This window comes from Acanthisitta chloris, unplaced genomic scaffold (assembly GCF_000695815.1).
Source record: "Acanthisitta chloris isolate BGI_N310 unplaced genomic scaffold, ASM69581v1 scaffold17826, whole genome shotgun sequence".
In the NCBI taxonomy this organism is placed as follows: domain Eukaryota; kingdom Metazoa; phylum Chordata; class Aves; order Passeriformes; family Acanthisittidae; genus Acanthisitta; species Acanthisitta chloris.
The window spans coordinates 54,124-73,294 of record NW_008679984.1 but is presented as its reverse complement, the minus strand read 5'-3'; the positions used below and the strand labels follow the sequence as shown (position 1 = coordinate 73,294).

Sequence of the window (19,171 nt, the reverse complement as noted above, 5' to 3'; positions counted from 1 at the left end):
CCATCGCTACAGCCCCAGGGCTACTGCATCGCCCGCTCTGCAGCATCCCTACAGCCCCAGGACTGCTGTACCAACAGGTTTGCCCCATCACTACTATCTCTGAGCTGCGGTACCACCCGCTCTGCAGCATCTCTGTAGCCTCGGGGCTGCTCCAGCGATGGGGCTGTAGTGTGGTCTCCACTCCAGGACTGCTCCGCCCACCCCACCGAGGCTGCAGCAGCACCACAGCTCCTCCCCCGGCCACGCACTACCGCCTGGTGTACACCTGCAAGGTGGGAGCAGTGCTGGGGGGATGTGGTGGGCGTGGGGTTGGAATGGGTTGCTCAGGGAGGTCGTGGAGTTGCCATGCCTAGAGGTGTTTACAGGGTGGCCGAGTCTGGTGCTCGAGGATAGATAGGGTTTAGGGGTTACAGCAGCAAGAGGTTAAGGGTTGGACTTGATGATCTTAGAGGTCTCTTCCAGCCTTGATGGTTCTGTGATTCCGTGGAGCCCCTGCCTGGGTTAGCTTTGTGCTAACTTAGTGTTTAGGGTTAACACCCTATGGTTAACCCCATGGTTAACACATGTGGCACAAAGCATCAAAGCACAGCTGTGCTGCCTTGTGATGGAGGTGAGGGAGGGAGGAAGAAACCTGTAATCACAGAATAATTAAGGTTGGAAAAGATATCTGAGATCATCAAGGCCAACCTATGACCTAACACCTCCACCTCAACCAGACCGTGGCACTAAGCACCACGTCCAGTCTGTCCTCAAACACCTCCAGGGATGGTGACTGCACCACCTATCACATAAATGAAGTCTTTCAGTCCTAAAGGCTCAGGAGCTGCAGGTGCTGTGGCTATAAATCTGCTTTGCTTGCTTCACAGGTGTGCCAGACCCGCTCAGCCAAGTCCATCTCCAAGGCAGCTTATCACCGTGGGGTGGTGATCGTGACATGTCCTGGCTGTGGGAACCACCACGTCATTGCTGACAACCTAGGCTGGTTCTCAGACCTAGAGGGCAAAAGGTGAGTGTGCCAAGGAGCTGCAGGTGCTGTGGCTATAAATCTGCTTTGCTTGCTTCACAGGTGTGCCAGACCCGCTCAGCCAAGTCCATCTCCAAGGCAGCTTATCACCGTGGGGTGGTGATCGTGACATGTCCTGGCTGTGGGAACCACCACGTCATTGCTGACAACCTAGGCTGGTTCTCAGACCTAGAGGGCAAAAGGTGAGTGTGCCAATCCTGCTCAGGAACCACCACGTCATTGCTGACAACCTGGGCTGGTTCTCAGACCTGGAGGGCAAAAGGTGAGTGTGCCAGAGCCATCCTGCTCAGCTCCTGCTCAGAGCTGACCTGGAGCCTCCCAAGCTAACACATTATTTCTCTGATGCTTTTAAAACGTGACTCAGAGAACCAAAGTTTCTGCTGGGCATAATGCTGTTTTACCAACCCTTAAAGCACACAAACTGAGGTTTAGGTCACTTGTGATTTGGCTGTTGCTATCTAGGATCCAAATAAATGGGGTGAAGCTGCAGCAGAAGCTGTGGAATGCACAGGGATCATGTTGGTGCCAGCAGGTGAATTAACTATCTGGGGGTTCTTCTGTTCCCCTCAGGCTTTAACACATCACTGCTAGATTCCCCTGGTTATGTGTTTCGAGTGTGTAGACTCATCTGCTGCTGAATTCCAAGGATTTCTAACTTCCTGTGATATCTTTAAAAACTTCTGTTGAGCTGTAATTGCTAAATTATTGATGCTAGTGGATGAAAATAGTCCTGGAAAGTTTGGGTAGTTTTCTGTTCTTGCCAAACTCCTTATGGAGGAATCCCACAATGATGCTCATGTGATTCACTGTGTAGTGTCAGCCCTGGGAGGAGAGTGGAGCAGTGAGTCTGTGCTTGGCTGTGTGTTGCCCTTGCTGTGGTGTCACTGTTGGGTCTCAAATTGCTGTTCAGGAACATCGAGGAGATCCTGGCAGCCAAAGGGGAGAAGGTGAGACGTGTGGCTGGAGAAGAAGCTCTGGAACTGCTGCTGGAGAGCTCAGCAGAGCCTGAGCCCCAGGGCCAGCTCGCAGAGGGGGAAGGTGGGCAACCCCCCCCAGAGCCTGGCAGCAAGGGACAGACCTGACCAGTGGGACTTGGGTCATCCTGCTGCTGGTGCAAAGAGACTCCTCACCTTCATTCCCTGATTTCAGCAGTTTGTGTTTAAAATAAACTCAGGTGTTGGTTTTTCTGTGCTGTGTGTCTATATCCTGTGTAGTTTTGCCTTTGATCAAGTGATGGGTGTAGAGGTGCTGTTGATATTTTTCCTGGTACTTGTTTTGCTGACTTTGAGGCTGGTTTTGGTGTCCCAACAGTCCTGTTTTATTCCCTGCTGAGAAGGCAGCCAGAAATTCTTTGTCCATATGTGTCTGGCCTAGAGAGGTACAGCTGGAGATGGAGGTTTTAGGGCTGGTCCCTGCCCTTGCCCAGGTGTGGCAGAGCTGGTGGAGACAAGCTGAGCAGAGAGGGCAATTGATACCACCTGAGGAGATGTGTCCCCAGTTTGCAAGGCCAAAAGGGTCAGATCACCAGCTCCTACTGCAGTCCTGTGCTGCTTTTCTCTCTCCCTTGCCCTCTGCCAGAGTTCTGTCTCTGTCCCTCGTGTCAGCACTGAAAGTTGTGTGTGTTGGGGGTTACAGTGTCAGCTCTCACACTCAGCTGGTGAGTTATGCAACTCCTTGTTGGTGAGGGGGAGGATATGGGTGTGAAGGCAAAATTAATAGTTGTGGAGCATGTTGGAGAGGAGTAGAGCACCTAGAAAGTTGTCTTGGAGCTCCTTGGCAGATATTGAGGAGTTTATTAGCACTATTGCTGTGTGCTAAGATCAGTCAGAGGGAAAGAAGTAACTGATGACAACTGTAGGTGTTTGCTAGCACAGAACACAGGTAGTGGTGGATGGTGTTGCACTTTGTTAGGGTTTGCTGCCTCTGTGCAGTGGAACAGCTGCTTTCTTGGGGTTTGAAGCTTCTAATCAAAGAATCATTCAGGTTGGAAGAGCTCTCTGGAGGTTTCAAGTCCAACCCCCTTCTTCACAAGAGGATGTTGAGGATCTTGTGAGCATCTCTAAGGTGGAGCTCCCACAACCTCTTACATCCCATCTCGTTAGGGAGCCACAGAGAGCAGTAAAATCCCTCTCAGCCTTTGTGTCTCAGGTTGAGCAAATAGTTCTCAGCCAAGCATGTCCCAGTGCTCCTGATCCTGCATCAGTGAGGGCATTGCAGGGATTAATGAGTTTCATTCAGCTGAGGTGCTCATAGCAACTTTATGCACGTTGCATTAGGAGTATTGGGTCAGAGTAACAGGGAAGTAGTTGTGTTTGTGTTGGTGTGTCAGTTCAGATGATGAAACAGGGGCAGGAACTTGATCAGGCAGCTGCTGTGTGCTCAGATCCCTGTGAGACACAGCTCTCCCTGAGACATCCAGCTGCTGCACTGAGCCAGTGCACCCCAGAGCACTGCTGGCAGGTATTAGCCTTGCTGGGAGAGTGCTTGCTTTATTACCTCTAACCTGAAAATCAGCATTCTGCTTCCATGGTGCTAATGCCTTTGATGGGGTGGAACAGAGCAGCTGTTGCAGGATCTGTGTTGCCTTGGAAACAACTCATTTACAACTTGGCTTTTTTGGTACTGTTTTCCTTAACTTTTCTTACCTGTTGCTGTGCCTCAGCTACAGGAAGGTGGTGCTAGTTTTTGCTGTGTTACAGTAAAGAAATGGAGCAAAATCTGTGTTGGCTGTTGCTGGATTGGAAGGGTTTCCTTGTCCCAGATGCTCTCTGGAGGCAGGACAGAGGCAGCACCCAGCTCTGAGCATGAAGGGTGGCAGCTCTTGCTGCAGCTCTGAAGGTTCAGGCCAATGTTATGTCAGGGAATTTGCATATAACACAAGAAGGTTTTGCTGCTAGAAGTTTTTCCAGGTAAGAAAGGAATTTTGAAGTGGATTTTTCTGCAAAATGTTGTATCCTGGGGCAGTGGGTTTGCTCTGGAAAGGGGACACAGGTGAGCACACTGTGCCTGGGGGGAACCCAGCAGAACTGGCTTTAGCCAAAAACAGGGAGTGAGGAGAGCCAGCATTTCTCCAGAGCTGGAGGGGTGGCAGGATGGGGGAAAAGGTGCCCTGAAGTCACAGTGGAGCAGGAGAGAGTCTGAAGGAGCAGAGAGAGACAAGGCACAGCTGACCAGGGTAAGTCTTTTTGGCACAGAAGGGAAGTGGTGATATCAAGGAGGCCAAAGCAGCATTCACAGGACAGCAAACATAAAGCTGTTTGCCCCCTGGACTGCAAACCCGTATGTCCTGGCCTAGAGGAGTCCCAGGAGATTGCTGTGGAGAGCTGCTGGAAGCTGTCCAACCCCAGGCTGGAATTTCCAGTGCCTGAGTGCCTTTTCAGGCAAGAGGCAGATCAGTGATGGCTGGAGCAGAGCAGCACGAGGCTCTGGGCACAGCTGGGGGGAGTGTGGGACCTCAGCCTTGATGTGAGTTGGCAGATGAGCCATACACACACACACACCCCCAGGCCTGACATCAGCCCTGTCTCAAGTGCCCCTTGGCACATGTCTACAGCTGGGTAGGAGAGGGCAGGAGCTTGTGGTTTTCAGAGTTTTAGAGTGGGTTTTAGAGTTCTTCATGAAGAGGACCTCAGGTCCAGCCCTGCAGCAGGGACAGTGCCCTGCTCTGAGGAGCTCACACTGCACAGCTGCAGCAGCAGTGTTCAGGGTCCCCGCAGTGCCACGACTCTCCGGCTGATGTCAGCATTGGAAAGCTCTTCCAGACGTGGGATCGAGCTCTGCGGGCGTGGGAGAGGGAAGGCACAGCCACCGCTGCAGACTGGCAGCTGCTCTGGAGAGGAAGAGCCATTGCCTCCTGCTCACAGGAACGAGACCAAACACGGGACAGCGTGTGCTGCCTTCCCCAGCGTGAAGGGTGGAGAGACAGGAGGTGAGAACACATCACTCACAGGGATTGCACTTGCTCCTGGGAATCTGAGCCTCTGTCCTTTGCACAACGGGGAGCACAGTTCTGTCCCCAAGTCACACTCAGAGCTGCTGTGTCCAAGCACCCAGAGGGGTGAGAACACCTGAGGAGGATGAGCTGGTGGCTCTTCATTACTCTTTGCTCAGCACTCGGCAGGGGCCAGCACAAGTTAGCCAGGCATGGCAAGACCAGCTGGGACTTGGCTCTATCCTCACAGGGATCCAAACTGTGCTGCTCCCAGGTCTCTTTCTAGCACAGCCCAACCTCCTGCTCACACCTGCTGTGCTGGAATGAGCTGGCATTGCTGCTGCTGCTCTGAGTGTCTTCTCTGAGGGCTGGTGCCAGGGCTGTGCCCAGCACTTGTCCTCTGGAAGCTTCTGCTGAAGGAACCACAGAACTTCTGGGCCTGGTGCTGGAGAGGCAGCGAGACAGAGCTGGGCCAGGCAGGGCCTGAAAGGAAAAGCTTGGCCTTTTCCTTCTCGGCCATGCAGGGCTGCTCTGCCTGCCCTGTCATCCTGGAAACTTGTGGGCAGGGAATTCTCAGGGCTTTGTGCCTTCCCTCCACAGCCACATCCATGCTGGACTGGTGGCTGCTGCCAGGAGACATCAATGTGTGTTTTTAATGTAAAGGAATGTAGGTGCTCACCCCCTTTTCTTAACATGTGTGGTGATGTGTGGGCAGAGACCCCCCCACCCACTCCCACCCCATTCCACAGAGCCAGGATTAGCCCTGCTCTTAGCCAAGAAATAATGGAAATGAGTGTTTTGCACTGAAGCTTAGACACAAATATTTATTAAGCACAAATCCCCTCCCACCCCTACCCTGGAGCTGTACTCATTTCTAATATATTAATCCATTTGGCAGATTATTTTTTTAGAAAATAAACAAGTACCTGTGGGTTGGAAATTCCCCATTAAAATTACATTAGCAAATGCACATGTAAAAAATAAATAAGCTCATACATTCAAGTATATGGCAAATAATACCTCAATAATACCTCTGAAAGCTTAATGGTCAGATTCCAGTTGACCACCTGGCTGAGAGCTGCACAGGCCTAAACCTGCAGCTGGTCAGGTCATCTTCATCATTAATGTATTGTTTCACAAATGCCAGCTTGGTTGGCAGGGTGGGTGGCTGGGTATGTCCTCTCCCTTCTTCAGAGCTCTACCCAGCCTTGGGAAGGAGGTCCAGCCTTGGCCCGCCAATCTGTTCCGCAGGTGAGTGGTCCCTGGTAGCAGGTAGAACCCAGCTACCACTCCACGTGGTCAGTGCAGGCAGAGTAAATGCCCCCTGAGCAGCATCACTGGTCTGGAAATCTCACTGCTGGTTGGGAATGTTTCTGTCAAATGCATTTCAAATACAAAGTGCTGATTTGTTCCCTACAGGAATGTTGCTGCTTCAGCACTGGAGTTTCTCAAGTCCAAGATAGTCTCTGGTCAAGGAAAGGAAAAATACTGCACCTCCTGCAGTCAGGTCTCTCCTCCCCTCATCCAGCTCTTCCAACTGGTCCAAAAGGGGAAGGAATGGCAGTAAATGTGTGTGTGGGGTGGGACTGATTTCCCAGCCAGGCCCCCAGGCTGGGGCTCTCCAGAGGCTCCAGTTACTGGAGGAAGGTAGGGCAGAACTGGAGTTCCTCACCGAGAACAGCTCTGCCAGGGCTGGGAGCAGCTCAGCACTGCTTTGGGAAGAAACAAGGGGAGGGAAGGGCCATTATCCCACGTCGCTGTTGGACACAGAAGGGAGGAAGGACAAGCTGTGGGCAGAAAGCTTTGCTGGCTGTCAGAGCAGGTCCCTGTCACGTGTAGGTTCTGCCTCAGCACACTCACCTGTGCACAAGACAGTCCTGAGTGAGACCTTGGCTCAGTGGCACCAGGAGCTGCCTGTGTTTGCCACGTGCTGCACAGATGGGCAGAGACCTTCCCTGTCCTGGGGCTGCCCCAGGCTTTGTCCCTGCCCAGAAGGTCCCAGCACAGCTCTGCACAGGGGCTGGGGAGGCAGAGGGATGTCCAGGGTTATCTGCAGAGTCCTCAGCAAACCTAAAACACACTCAGGTGTGTGGGACAGGGTGAGGTGAGAGGACTGGCATGGCCTTAGATTTGGGCTTATTTTCTCCTGTAGGAGGAACAAAGCTGAGTGAGATGTTCCAGGGAAGGACCCAGAGCCATTTGTGGGAGCTCATGATGCAGGTAAGACAGGAGGACTTCAGCATGGAAAAAGTGTTCTTCCCTTCCCCGGTTAATTAAGTGTTGTGGAAATAAAAGACATCAAGGTTGGAGTTAACTACCCTCTCTGGGCTCCTCCGAGTTCTGGGTTTTTAGGTGATCAGCAAATGGGCTGCCAAAGTCTTCCCTCGTGCTGTGCCAAGTGTTACAGTGGCCAAGTGTCCTAAAAAAACCCCTTGTTTGAAAACTGTCCCACATCCACTGAGCCTTCCTGGAGCAACACGATGGAGGAACAGCTCCTGCATCTCTGGGACAAGTCTGTGGCAGCACAGGAGCACTTGGCCTTCAAACCACCTACACTTTTTTTATCTTTAAAAACCAAAATAAAGCCAAAACGACCCCCCCAGAGCGCAAACCCCAGTTCTTAGCTCGACCTAGGCCTCTGCTGCTCCTCCTCAGCTGCCTCCTGCGCTGAGGCCAAATCCACCCTCTGCTCGTCCATGCGCTTGGCCTGGACACGCTGGATGAGGCTGAAAAAGTCTTCATCTGGCATGGTGGGACCTCTGGGGATGGAGTCAGGTGGGGCACAGCGCTGGTCATCAATCCTGGAGGACTGTGTGGGAGGAGAGGGGTGTTAGGATGGGACGGTGACAGGACAGAGCTGTCCTGGCAGGGAAGAGCTGGAGCAGAGGCGTCATCAGAGCTCAGGTTGCCCCCACCAGCCCCAAACCAGTACCTGACACTTCATGAGCATGTTGAAGAACTCATCCCCAGGCTCCTGAGCATCTCCCTCCACACGCAGGTGCCCCAGGTTGTTGTGGGTTATCCGGAGCCCTGGCAGGTTGCCCACGTTGGCGCGTTGGTCATCCAGGCGCCTGCTCTGGGAGCTGGCAATGAGATCGAAGAACTCCTCTGTCTGAGGAGATGTCATCAGGGTGGACTGTGCTGGGGGGAGAGCAGCACACAGCAGGGTCACTGCTCTGCCTGCTCATTGCTGAGCTGCACAGCCCAAATCCTCCTCACCAAACCACTGTCCAACCCACCTCCTCCTGTACCCACACACACCCAGCAGGCAGCAAAGGGGGGAAGCAGATGCCTTGCCAGGGTAAGGAGCAGAAGCTCAGACCCACCTCCCACTGCTGGACTCCCCAGAGGGGCTCCCTGCTACTGACTGTGCTTGGCTAACTCCTGTAGACCACCAAAGGTGATACCTCAGCCCAGATGATCAATTGTCTCAACCTCAGCCCAGAAGAAGCTCCCTGCCTCAGCCCAGAACTACTGCCTGGGAGTGATCACTTGCTTCCAGCATTACACTGCTGCTTCCACTCTAGTTTCCACCCAGAGCCACCAAGCAATCCACCAGCAATCACAGGTGAGTGCAGAGTTCCTGAGCACTCGTGTGACTCAGTGACAGCACCTGCACAGTCCTGAGAGCCAGGTGATGATGAATTATTATTCCAGAGAGGTCATCAGCAAAGCTCAGTCTTGCCTGAGCTTCTCACCCAGCAGCACTTTCCCAGCCCCCCAAGGTCCAGCCTTTTTAGGCCAGCTCAAGGAGAGGCACTGCCAAGGTGAATCCACAGCCACTCTGGCTGTCACAGGACACAAGGAGAACACTCATGGGCTCTGGCTGTTCTCAGCAGGCAGAGTGGAGCCAGCCTGGCCTGCCCTGCCGGGAAGGGGTTGGCATGAGCTGATCTAGGGGATCCCAGTCCAGAACTAGTACATATAATCCATCCTCTATAGACCCCTTGGAAATGTCTCTCGGCAGCACTCGCTGCAAAGAGCCTGTTGGCTCCTGGCAGCTGCTGGGCAGGGAAAGGCTTCCAAACAACAGACACTGGGACAGGCACAAGCAAAGGAAAACTGTAAGAAATCCAGCCCAACTGGTGTTCTGTCCCAGTGAGCACAAAGCATTGGGGCAGACACTGCTCTGAGCCTCCTAACACAAGGAGCTGTTCTTAGAGCCTCAGCTCACGCAGTTGCAGAAACACACAAAACCTCAGTGCTGACGCAAAGATGAGTTTCTTCCCTTCCCCTTCAGCTCACAAAGAATCCTTGAAAATAACACGTCCAAGAGGCTCAGAGCCCAAATGAGCCAAACACAACGTGTGCCTGCTTGTGCATTCTTTATAAAGCTCTGGATTTTAAACCAGTCCCCTAAATTACACAGCTGTTACAGCCAAATGCACTTCTGTGTCAGAAATGCATCTCTTGACAAAGTGATGCTTATTTCCACCCTATTTTTAGACAATAAAAACCCTCTCACCTTACTGCCAACCTGCCTTCCTGCCTCAGCCTGACCTTCTCTGCACGGCTCTGCTCTTGCTGCAGCTTCAGCCCCTGCCCCTGGCACCTGCTCCTTGTGCTGTGGCTCTGGGCACACTTGGAGGGGTGTCAGAGGGCTCCTCCTCCCCTGTTTGCACTTTGTATTCGTTTGGAAACTGAACCAATCCCTCAGTTCAAACAAACTGTTTTGAGCCCTTTGTGGAGGTGATTTGTGCACACTGAGTTTCTCTCCAGCTTGGGTTAAACAAAGGCTCTCAACAGTGAAGCAGCCACGAAACTCGAGTGCAAACACAGCCCTGCCTTTCCTGTCCTATTTGTCAGGCACCTTCCTCAATTTATCCCTGTTCTTCCTAGGGTGAGAGCCTGCTGGAGCTTCCCACTGTTTATCCATCCTTCTGGCTCCTCTGTCCTCACGCAGCACCTCTCACCGCAGCATCCAAGAACAGTACAAAATCCAGAAGTTTTCCCTCCATGGCAACACTGTTACAAAAAAAAAACCCTGGCCATACTTTAACTGTCTGTGAAAGCTGCCCCAGACCTCAGACTCCTACAGGGCTCCCTCAATGACCATCATCATCTTCCTCCCGGAGATGCTGGCACGGGCAGAAGTCCTCGTGCCAACCTCACCATTCCACAGCCAACACCTAAAGATCCACACTGAAAGAATCCAAGTATAGTTTGCATTTCTCTCCTCCTAGTTTACTTCCCCAAGCCTTAGCTCACATTCTCCAGCCTTTCCCTCAGCAACCATTAACATAAGAATGACTCTTCCTTCCTTAAATAACGGCGGCGATTGCCAAGGAACTGCTAAGTTCAGAGAGCTGAGGCTTAGGGAAAACATCCCGGGACGCAGAGGGAACCACAGCAGCTGGTTGTGCCGCGGGAACACTCCCACGGCAGGAGAGATGTGCTCACATATCCTCTCTCCCAGGGCTGGCACCGCCGTGGCCGCAGCCTCCGCAGCCTCCGCAGGGCATTCCTCCAGCGGGCAGCGCTGGTCATCCATCCGGTTGCTCTGGAACTTGCTCAACAGGTCAAAGAAGCATTCCTCATCCGAAGGGGTCCGGTTGATTTTCTGCAAAGACAGAAGAGAGTCAGAACACGCTGAACAACTCCCCGAGTCCCAATCGCTCCGTCTGTCGGGAGTGGTTGTGCCCTCTCCTGCTCTGTCCAGGGGATGAGTCCTGGCTGTGCCCGTGGTTTGCCAAGCTCCTCAGCCTGCAGCTCACTGGGGTCACTGCTCCTTGGGCTGTCTGATCCCAGAGGCTCCAGGCACAGCCCAAAGCCTCGTGGAGAGCAGCTGCAGAGCGTCTCGAGCACCCAGAGCAAACTGGAGGTGAAGGGAAAGGAAGGAGGAAAGGGTTCAGCATTCACCTTGGCACTGCTCTGTATGGAGCTTCTGGGCAGGAAAGGGCTGTGCTCAGAGAGGGATGAAGGGGAACTGTGCAGCCACCCTGGCTGAAGTGCTGCTGTGTGCCCAGCTGGGCTCAGTTTGCTTTTCCAGGAGCTAAATCCAACCTTTCCAAGCCACTGCCTCTTACACCCCTAACACTTCCCTTCGGTGAGCCTCTGTGCCCTCAGCACAGCACTTGTAACAGTCACTCAGCTGAAAATGCCACGAAATTACAGTTTTCCAGGACAAGAGTCATCGCACAAGAGCCTCAAATGGGCACCTTGCACTGGGCTATATTTGTCATGCTGCCTCTCCAGGGCACTGTGCTGTGTCCCAGCACAGAGAGGGGCTGTGAGCAAGCTCAGAGTGCTGCTCTGGAGCAGCAGGAACAGCAGATCTTTCCAAGGAATTGCTTGGACAAGAGATGAAATTAAGCAGTGATAAGAGGGGCATCTGCCAGGCTCGGGGATGGTCCCTGAGTGCCAAGCTGATCCCACCAGTTGCTGGAAAAAATACCACAACAGAAACCAACCAAAACCAACTACAACTGAGTCTGTGCTGAGCTGTTTTGCAGTACAGAGTTGTGGAAGGCCAGTCTGGGAAGGGGCACTGGATCCCTCCTGGGGGAAGCACATCCCACCGGAGAGATGGTGAGAGTCAGACCTGAGTGCCAGACTTTCCAGCACAGAAAGGATCCCCTTGGCTGCTGGTGAAGCAAAGTCTCTCTCCCAGCTCTGCTGGTGACCACTCTGTGCAGCTCGGGAGCTTTCCCAATCCTGCCACAATCGGTGCCATTCCCAGCAGAGCTGGGACAGGGGCAGGCCAAGCCCTTCGAGGGAGCTCTGCAATGGGGAGAGACTTGTGTTGACAGGGTTAAAGCTGGAAGTTGGATTCGGTAAATGAAGGAAAACAATTTTCCTGTATGCTAAGCGAAGCAGATGAGATGCACTCAGCTTCTATTTAGGGCAGCGTCAAAATTAGCAGCGGGCCAGAGAGGAACATTAGCTATGTGGGAGCTGAGCAGGGAGGGGAAAAACCCCTCTCACCTCCCTCCACGTGCCGATCTGCTAACGCAGCTCCAACAGACCCTCTCAACCACCAACAGTTGCACCTTGGAAAGCAAAGCTTGCTTGGGCTTGAACCCAGGATGAACTACATCTCACAGCTCTGCTATGTTGGGCTGTGTGACCCAAATTTCAGGCTAGGGGAGGAAGAAGGCTCATTCACACCGAGCCTCCCTCCAAGCTTCCCCACGACGGCATGGAGTAAATCAGAGCAGTCCTGAATCCAGGGGAGAAGTTCTATCTTGCAGGAGCAGCTTGACAGTTTGTGATCACAGCCCCCAGCTCAGAGCTTCCCCCCTACAGGACCAGATACCCTAGGGCACATCCTGCTAGAGACCCTGCAGTTCAGGGTGGCAGGATCCCTGCTCACCTGCCTGGGAGAGGGAATGATGCTCTGAAAATGACTGAAGAGCAACCAGTGCATGGAAGTGTGGGACAGGGCTGGCTATGGTACGGTGGCACCCCAGGGGCAGAGGGTGGTGCCCACAAGGGCAGCATTAGGGCTCACAGGTGCTGCACCAGCCCAGGATGGGATGAGTGGAGCTGCAGGGCAGCATTCACAGTCCCAACCAACCTGTGCCCCAGGCCTGCACCTCTCTAATTAAAATGCCCAAATATGACAAGGCATGGAGTGCTTGGCTCCTTCCCTCCCAGTCTGCTCCTAGCCCCGAGGCAGGAGCTTCGAGGGCAGATGGATGTGCAATCACACCCTGGGGCTCACCATCTGCTACTGAGCTGTGCTCGCCTGGGGCTGGGCACATCCAGGGCAATCTGGAGGCTTCCTGAGAGCCAGGGCATCCCCACACAGGCTGAGCAACAGCCACAGGCACACACAGCCAGGCACCACAGCACAACACTGCTTCCTGGGCACCAGCTTTGGTTTCCAGCCCCAAGACCATTTCTCACCCCAAGGCTGGTGTCCCTGCCTGGCCTCATCCCACATCCTCTGCCTCTAGCACTGCAAACTGCCCAAATTTTACCAACTGTCACCTTCCTGTGGTCTGCCAGGTGCTGGCACAGGCAAAGAGGCAAAACCACCCCCATCTGCATGGGGCAGAGGGACCTGGGGCTTTTGCTGGCACTGCAGAGATCACCCTAGGGCAGATTTGGCTGCAAACACACTCACCCTTGGCATGGGCATAGAGACACCTCTCCCTATGCAGGGACAAGGACAAGCCTGTGCTCCTGCTCCCTACCTTGGGCAGGACAAGGACAGCACCATCCCTGGCAGGCGGAGATCCCATACATGGGGGTTGGATCTCTGTTCCTATTTTCTGAGAGTAATATTCCCACCTGGACACTGTCAGCTCACTGGAGAGCTGAGCAGCCTGGCTAGGGACAGCCCAGAAACAGGACTTTCACCTGGCACAAGTCTCCCCCACTGGAAGGCATCCAGGCTTTTGCATACATTCCCTTCCTGGTGGATGCACAGGCTGTTTAACCTGCCTGGGTGGATCCAGGATGTGTAAACCACAGCTGAGGTGTTGGGAAGGCAGCAAAGAGCAGCAGAGAGGAGTGATGGGTGCCTGCTCCTGCTCTCTCCTCTCCCTGCAGTGATCTTCCCTAGGGAGTCCTGCTCAGCCGGGACCAAGGGTCCCAGCCTGGTGCTCCCAGGCTGTAGGTCACTGCCCTGCAGAAGAGCACAAATCCACCTTATTTCCTCTCCAATAAACTCCCACTCATGCCAAATAAAACCTGTCACAGTCTTTGGCTGAGAAGGTGCTGGGCTGTCTGGCTCTGCCCCAGACATGCAGGACATGGAGCAGCACCTCAGTCTGGCAGCTCCAAATGCACAGGTGACACCAAGGCTGAAGCGATTCCAGGCAAGGCAAAACAAAGTCCAAACCAACTCCTGTGCCTAAACCCCCTTGGCCATTCTCACTTGGATTCAGGAAAGCCATTAAAGTCAGAAGGCATAATTACAAGAACTAAACCACTTCCCAGACCTGAAGCCACAGCCCACAAATGCCCCATAAGACTTCTACCCTTGGACCCGCCGCCCATCCCTGGGACTCTGCAGAGAAAAGCCTTTCTCTGGCACATTCCCATTCCCAAATCCCATCCCAGGATCAGAACTCTGTCCCCAGTCTTGTTTTGGCACCCAAGCAGCCCATTCCCACCACCAGATCAGCCCTGTCTGTGCTCCCCCACCAACACCTGCTGTGAGCAACACCTCAACCCAACGGCTCTGGCAACGGTGGCTTCTCCCACAGCTTCCTGCTGCCCCCACAGCAGCCTGGGATGCAGCTCTCCCCACCAAAGCCTGGCTGATCACACCCAAGTTGCTCTGGGACAGGGCTCCAGACACTCCCAAGGACCAAGGCAGATGATTTCTGCACTGGTTGAGCCATAGCACATCCCCAGAGCCATGGGTGAAACATCCCCTTCTGTGGGAGCTTCACCCACCAAACCAAACTACAGACACTCTCATGAGCTACCCAAAGTGCCAAACCTTGTCCCTCTGTCAGATCAGCTTCTCCTCTTTGCAGCTGGTATCCTCACAGGTGCTTTTGGTTCCTCTCCTCTCCTCCAGGCTCAGCTGCTTGCAGACCTGCCTGGATGCAGCAAGGAGCTGTCAGGCTCAAGGGCTGCTCACTCCAGCTTCATCCGAGGGGACAGCAGGTAGGGATCTGCAGGCAGGACCTCTGCCCAGCAGCTGATGGACACTGGTGGCTCAGGTACAGTATAACCAGCTGCTGCTCAAAGACATCTGGTGTGTGGCAGGTCAGGGAGGAGTGAGGACAGCAGAGGGTTCAGGAATAACACGGTGGTTTTCACCCTCAGAACACGCTGCCTTGGTATTTAAATGTGTCCACCACAGTTCCTCCTCCTCCCCACCTTACTTCAGGGAGGAGACAACGTGGAGATGAAGTGACCTGACCACATCCCACAGTGACATAGTGGCAAAGCCAGAACAGGATCTAGTGATCAGTGCCTAGGGCTAAGCTCTCATCTATGGACAGTCCTTTGATATCTGTGCCCCTTGTTCTAGCAGACACTTATCTGCCCAGAGCCTGGCAAACATTCATTCCAGCACATCCATGCCCATGTGCCATGCCTTATCTGCCTCTCCCTCTGTGAATCACCACTCCTCACTTCTGCTTTCTCAAGGCAGCCAACCCCAAAATCCCCAGGCAGGAGCAGAGCTGGTGGTGCTGGTGAGCACCAGTGCTGGGAGCACCTTATCCAGAGATAAGGGAGCACCTTATCCAGGACTGCCCCACTGCCTGTCAGTCCCCTGCATGCAGCTTTTCTTCATCCTGAATCACTCCAACACCTCACCCTGGAGGGTGATGTGGGGGCCACATCCCTGACACGGCCACAACCCCAAACCCCCAAAACATCAGGCACTGAGCTAACATCCTCAGCTCACCTGGGAAAGGCACTGAGGGGAGGTTTGCAATGAGCCTTCCAGAAGGCAAAGTGGGGCTGGAGGAGAGGAGTGGAAGCAAACCCCAGGCTGAGAGCCACAGCCTGTTTTATCAGGAGGTGAATTCTTGGAGCACCATCTCCAGGCTCAGGAGCAGTGCTCTCTCCCAGCCCCCAGCACCTTGCTGGAGTCTCCACTCCTTGATGATCCTGTCATCTTCAGTCAGCAGAGCTGTAAAACCCGCCTGGGCTTTGCTGAGGACAGCATTTCCTTGCCATGCCAATCCCTTGGCACTGCTGCCAGGCTCACTCCGAGTGCTGGTGACAGACCCCACATCCCCCAGGAGCAGAGCCAAGCTCAGGACCCACCACCACCCACCTCAGCACGCTCTGCCGCGAGACACACACAGAGCAGCCCCAGAGCTGCTGCAACCGCTGCCAAAACACGAGCAACAAAAGTTCACACTGTAAACTTTCAACCCCCGAAAACACACACAAGAATATCCCAAAGCTGAGCGAATCACCAACCTCTCTGTGCCGCTGGATCTACCTCCTCCTCCTCCTCCTCCAGCCTCTCGTGTCAGAGAAAAGAAGGGAAACACAAACGCAGAGTTTTCCTTACTGACCTCAGCAGGCAGCTCTTCCCCAGGCTCCAGCTTTCACATGTCCAGGGGCAGGAGTGATGGCCGTGGCTGCTGTGATGCTCCGCGAGCTCCGGCTCAGCGGCGAGCGCGGATTTATCGGAGCGCGCAGCCCTGGGAAGGATTTCTCCAGCTCCACGGACCCGCTGGGTGCAAGAGGAGGCTTAAAGTGACAAGCTCTGCTGCCACACTCCTCCCGGAGCCAGAGCTGCCCTGGCACGAGCGGGTGGGCTGCGGAGGAGCCTCCTCTCTCTGCCTCACCTCGCTGCCACGATGCTCGTGTTATTAAGATGATGCTCTTAAACACACAGTGGAGCTCCGTGAATATTTAGCTTGGCTTCCACCTCCTCGCCTCCCACCAGCCACGCACACTTCGCCTTAAAAATAGATCGGGATCGATTTTCCTAAACTACATCTGCAAACACGCTCCGCTCTCCAAGGCACCGACGGCAGCGAAGGCTCCGTGCACGCACAGACACAATAGGATCGCTTGGATTTCAAGCACCAAAATACTGGAGGACCATTTTTAGCTCCCGATAGTCCTCCTGCTCCTCATATTATTAGATATGTGATTTTTTTTTTTGCCTTATTGTGAGAGCTGAAGCTGCTCAGCCATAAGCATCTCTTGATTTAAATGTACCACTGCTCGACAGAGGGAAATTTCTAATTGCAACAGGGTTTTAAACAGGGAAAGATGGAAATGGCACGAAGCAGCCAAAGAGCTGTTTTTACCTCACGTTTGTGAGATGGGAATTTCTCACAGTCAAATGGGAAGTGAAGCAGTTTGCTAAAGGGACTAAATGTGGACAGAGCCTTGTTAGCACTCTCAGCTCTCTGTCCACGCTGTGCTATTACACTTCATTCTCATTTTTCACTGCAGAAGTAGGTAATTTCTTTATCCTGAATGAATGCAGCTTTGGGGAGCTTCCCATGCTTTTTCACACTAGTAAATTTATTTCCAGGACTCACTCAGTAATCAGAAAGATGAAAACTCTGTGGGACTTGAGACCAGCACTCCTGGCTCAGTACCTTGACCTGACTCCCTCACTGCTCCTTATCTGAACAGCTGAGTCGACTTGGGACAGCTGTGAAAGGGGATGTGAAGCTGATATTAGGGGGGAAATGCAGAAAGTGGGTATCTGCTCCTTATCTGAACAGCTGAGTCGACTTGGGACAGCTGTGAAAGGGGATGTGAAGGTGATATTAGGGGGAAAATGCAGAAAGTGGGTACAACACAGAGCCCACACACATGGAACAACAAGAGGAAATGACATTTTCCCTCTGGGTTTAGGATGCAGCAAAGAGTGAGTGAGATATGTGTGATCTGCAGAGACTCCACAGGCAACGTCAGGTCCCAGCTCATCCCCAGGGAGCTGTGAGTGTGCCCTGGGTTTGCCCCAGCCCCTGGCACAGCCCATACACACCCTGCCCAAAGCCAGGACGTGTGCTCATGCTTCCCTTGTAGCATGAAATTATCACCCTCACTTGGACTGTTTTCAAAGATATTTTTTTTTTTCCCTTTAAACAACTCGCCCACTCATCCCTATAAACGCCAGTGCTAAAAGCTGGGTCTGTTGTTAAGATTTCAAATAACTTGGGCATTATTGTTCCAAACAAAATCAAAATAACTCACCCACGCTCCCTCCTTCCGTAATACATTAACTGCTGACCTGTTGGGACCGTGCCCTGCTGTCACACAGGGCTTAAACCCACACCTGGGGATCAACAGCAGGTGACAGTATCATTTTTTATGTCATTTTGAGAGCCTCGTGGGTGTCTGGCTGAAGTGTTACTGACACCTCTGCTGCTTGCAGTGCTGATCCACCTGTCTGCTAGCTCCTGCCACTGTGACCACATTTGGCCACTCTATGCAGCAAACACATTAATATTGGATTTACACTTTTTGTCCAGCTATGATAACCTACCCTGAAATCACAGGTCAGTCACTGCTGAGCCCAATGCATCCATGGTATGGAAATGACTTCTGGTTTCTCTTTGGGAGGCAATATGTGTATTCAAAAATTCCTCAAAGAGCTCCAGAAATGCTCTGTAGTTAATGTAGCAACTTTTCCATATGGAGTTTGACAGCATTTACCATGCCAGGCTGGGTTTCCCTGTCACCATCTAACAGAAACACACCAGCCTGGATTTAGCACCTGATCCTTGCTCTACCAACTGAGGAGGGAAGGTAGAAGCATTAGGACTCCAGGTCAGTCTCTCCAGCCTATGGAATGGGCAGTTATAGATGTCAATCTGGCCCATCAAAAACCTGGAGCATCCCTAAAACACCAAAACTGGGAGTGAACCTGAACTACTCACTTCAAACAACTCAGGTTACAGGTGGATGCCAGCAAGTTTGTGGAGTGTATCCAGTGCTCACCCTCAGCCAGGGCTGTGCACACCAACACACCCCCAAGCAGCAAAACACAGTGTTTTAGCTACAACTAGTTGCAGTGATGTACTTTGCAACTGGAGAGAGATGGAACTAGGACCATGCTCAGCTGAGACTTCACAGCTGAGCAGCAGTTAATTTACTAAACTGAAATAACTCCATTGCATTAAAGGATATAACCCATATCCTTGATTAATTAGCACAGAAGCCAAGGTTAATATGTAGAGCTCAACTCCCAGTCACCTACTGTATCCATTAGACCACTATCTCTCTGTTCCAGCCCTAAGGAGGAGTAGGAGGTGCTGGGGGAGACAGGTAAGCTCACTGCCAGTGAAGGACACACTCCTCTTTGCTGATGGAGATGCTCCAGCTGCAGACCTGCCCTCCTCCCCCCCATACACTGCTCTTCCTGCATCTCAGATTGGAACCTCCTGACAACTTACTCTGAAAGCACTTTGCAAAAGAGCCTCCTTGTCTCTGGATTGCCAAAATTGTGCTGCTTTCTTCAAACAGACTTTGTATTTAGACACCTACTTGCTCTCAGCACAGAGATGTTTTAAGAAGGAGCTGAACAGATGCAGCACCTTCACCAGGGGTGGTAGTGGTGAAGGGTGAAGTTGGTTGGTAGAGACACTCACACCCATCTCCATCAGCACCCACAACACATCCAACCTGCACACAAACACCTTTTGGCTGCAGCAAACGCCCTGATCTTAATTATTATTTACTCCTAGCCCAGTAATGCCTGAAGGCTGCGTTGGAGATCAAGGCCTGGTTGTGCAAGGCACCCCACAGAACATGAAACCCTGGCCCTGCTGGGGCAGGGAGGAGTCCTGGGGCTGCTACCTGTGGGTTTGCCACTTCATGGCTGG

The 19,171-nt window shown here is 53.0% G+C and overlaps 2 protein-coding genes across 2 annotated transcripts in view; one reads left to right on the top strand and one right to left on the bottom strand.

Annotated features, from left to right (window-relative positions):
• The window catches only part of DNLZ (DNL-type zinc finger), a 2,760-nt gene extending 654 nt beyond the window's left edge, over nt 1–2,106 (top strand). The window contains exons 2-4 of the mRNA XM_009077554.1: nt 78–272; nt 867–1,006; nt 1,935–2,106. Coding sequence (XP_009075802.1) covers nt 78–272; nt 867–1,006; nt 1,935–2,106 — 507 coding nt within the window. The remainder of the gene's footprint in view (nt 1–77; nt 273–866; nt 1,007–1,934) is intronic.
• A 5,469-nt stretch (nt 2,107–7,575) lies between these two features.
• Nucleotides 7,576–19,171, bottom strand: part of GPSM1 (G-protein signaling modulator 1) — a 47,787-nt gene continuing 36,191 nt past the window's right edge. The window contains exons 11-13 of the mRNA XM_009077552.1: nt 10,356–10,515; nt 7,888–8,096; nt 7,576–7,764 (exon numbers count right to left, since the gene is read on the bottom strand). Of these exons, the coding sequence (XP_009075800.1) occupies nt 7,576–7,764; nt 7,888–8,096; nt 10,356–10,515 (558 nt within the window). The remainder of the gene's footprint in view (nt 7,765–7,887; nt 8,097–10,355; nt 10,516–19,171) is intronic.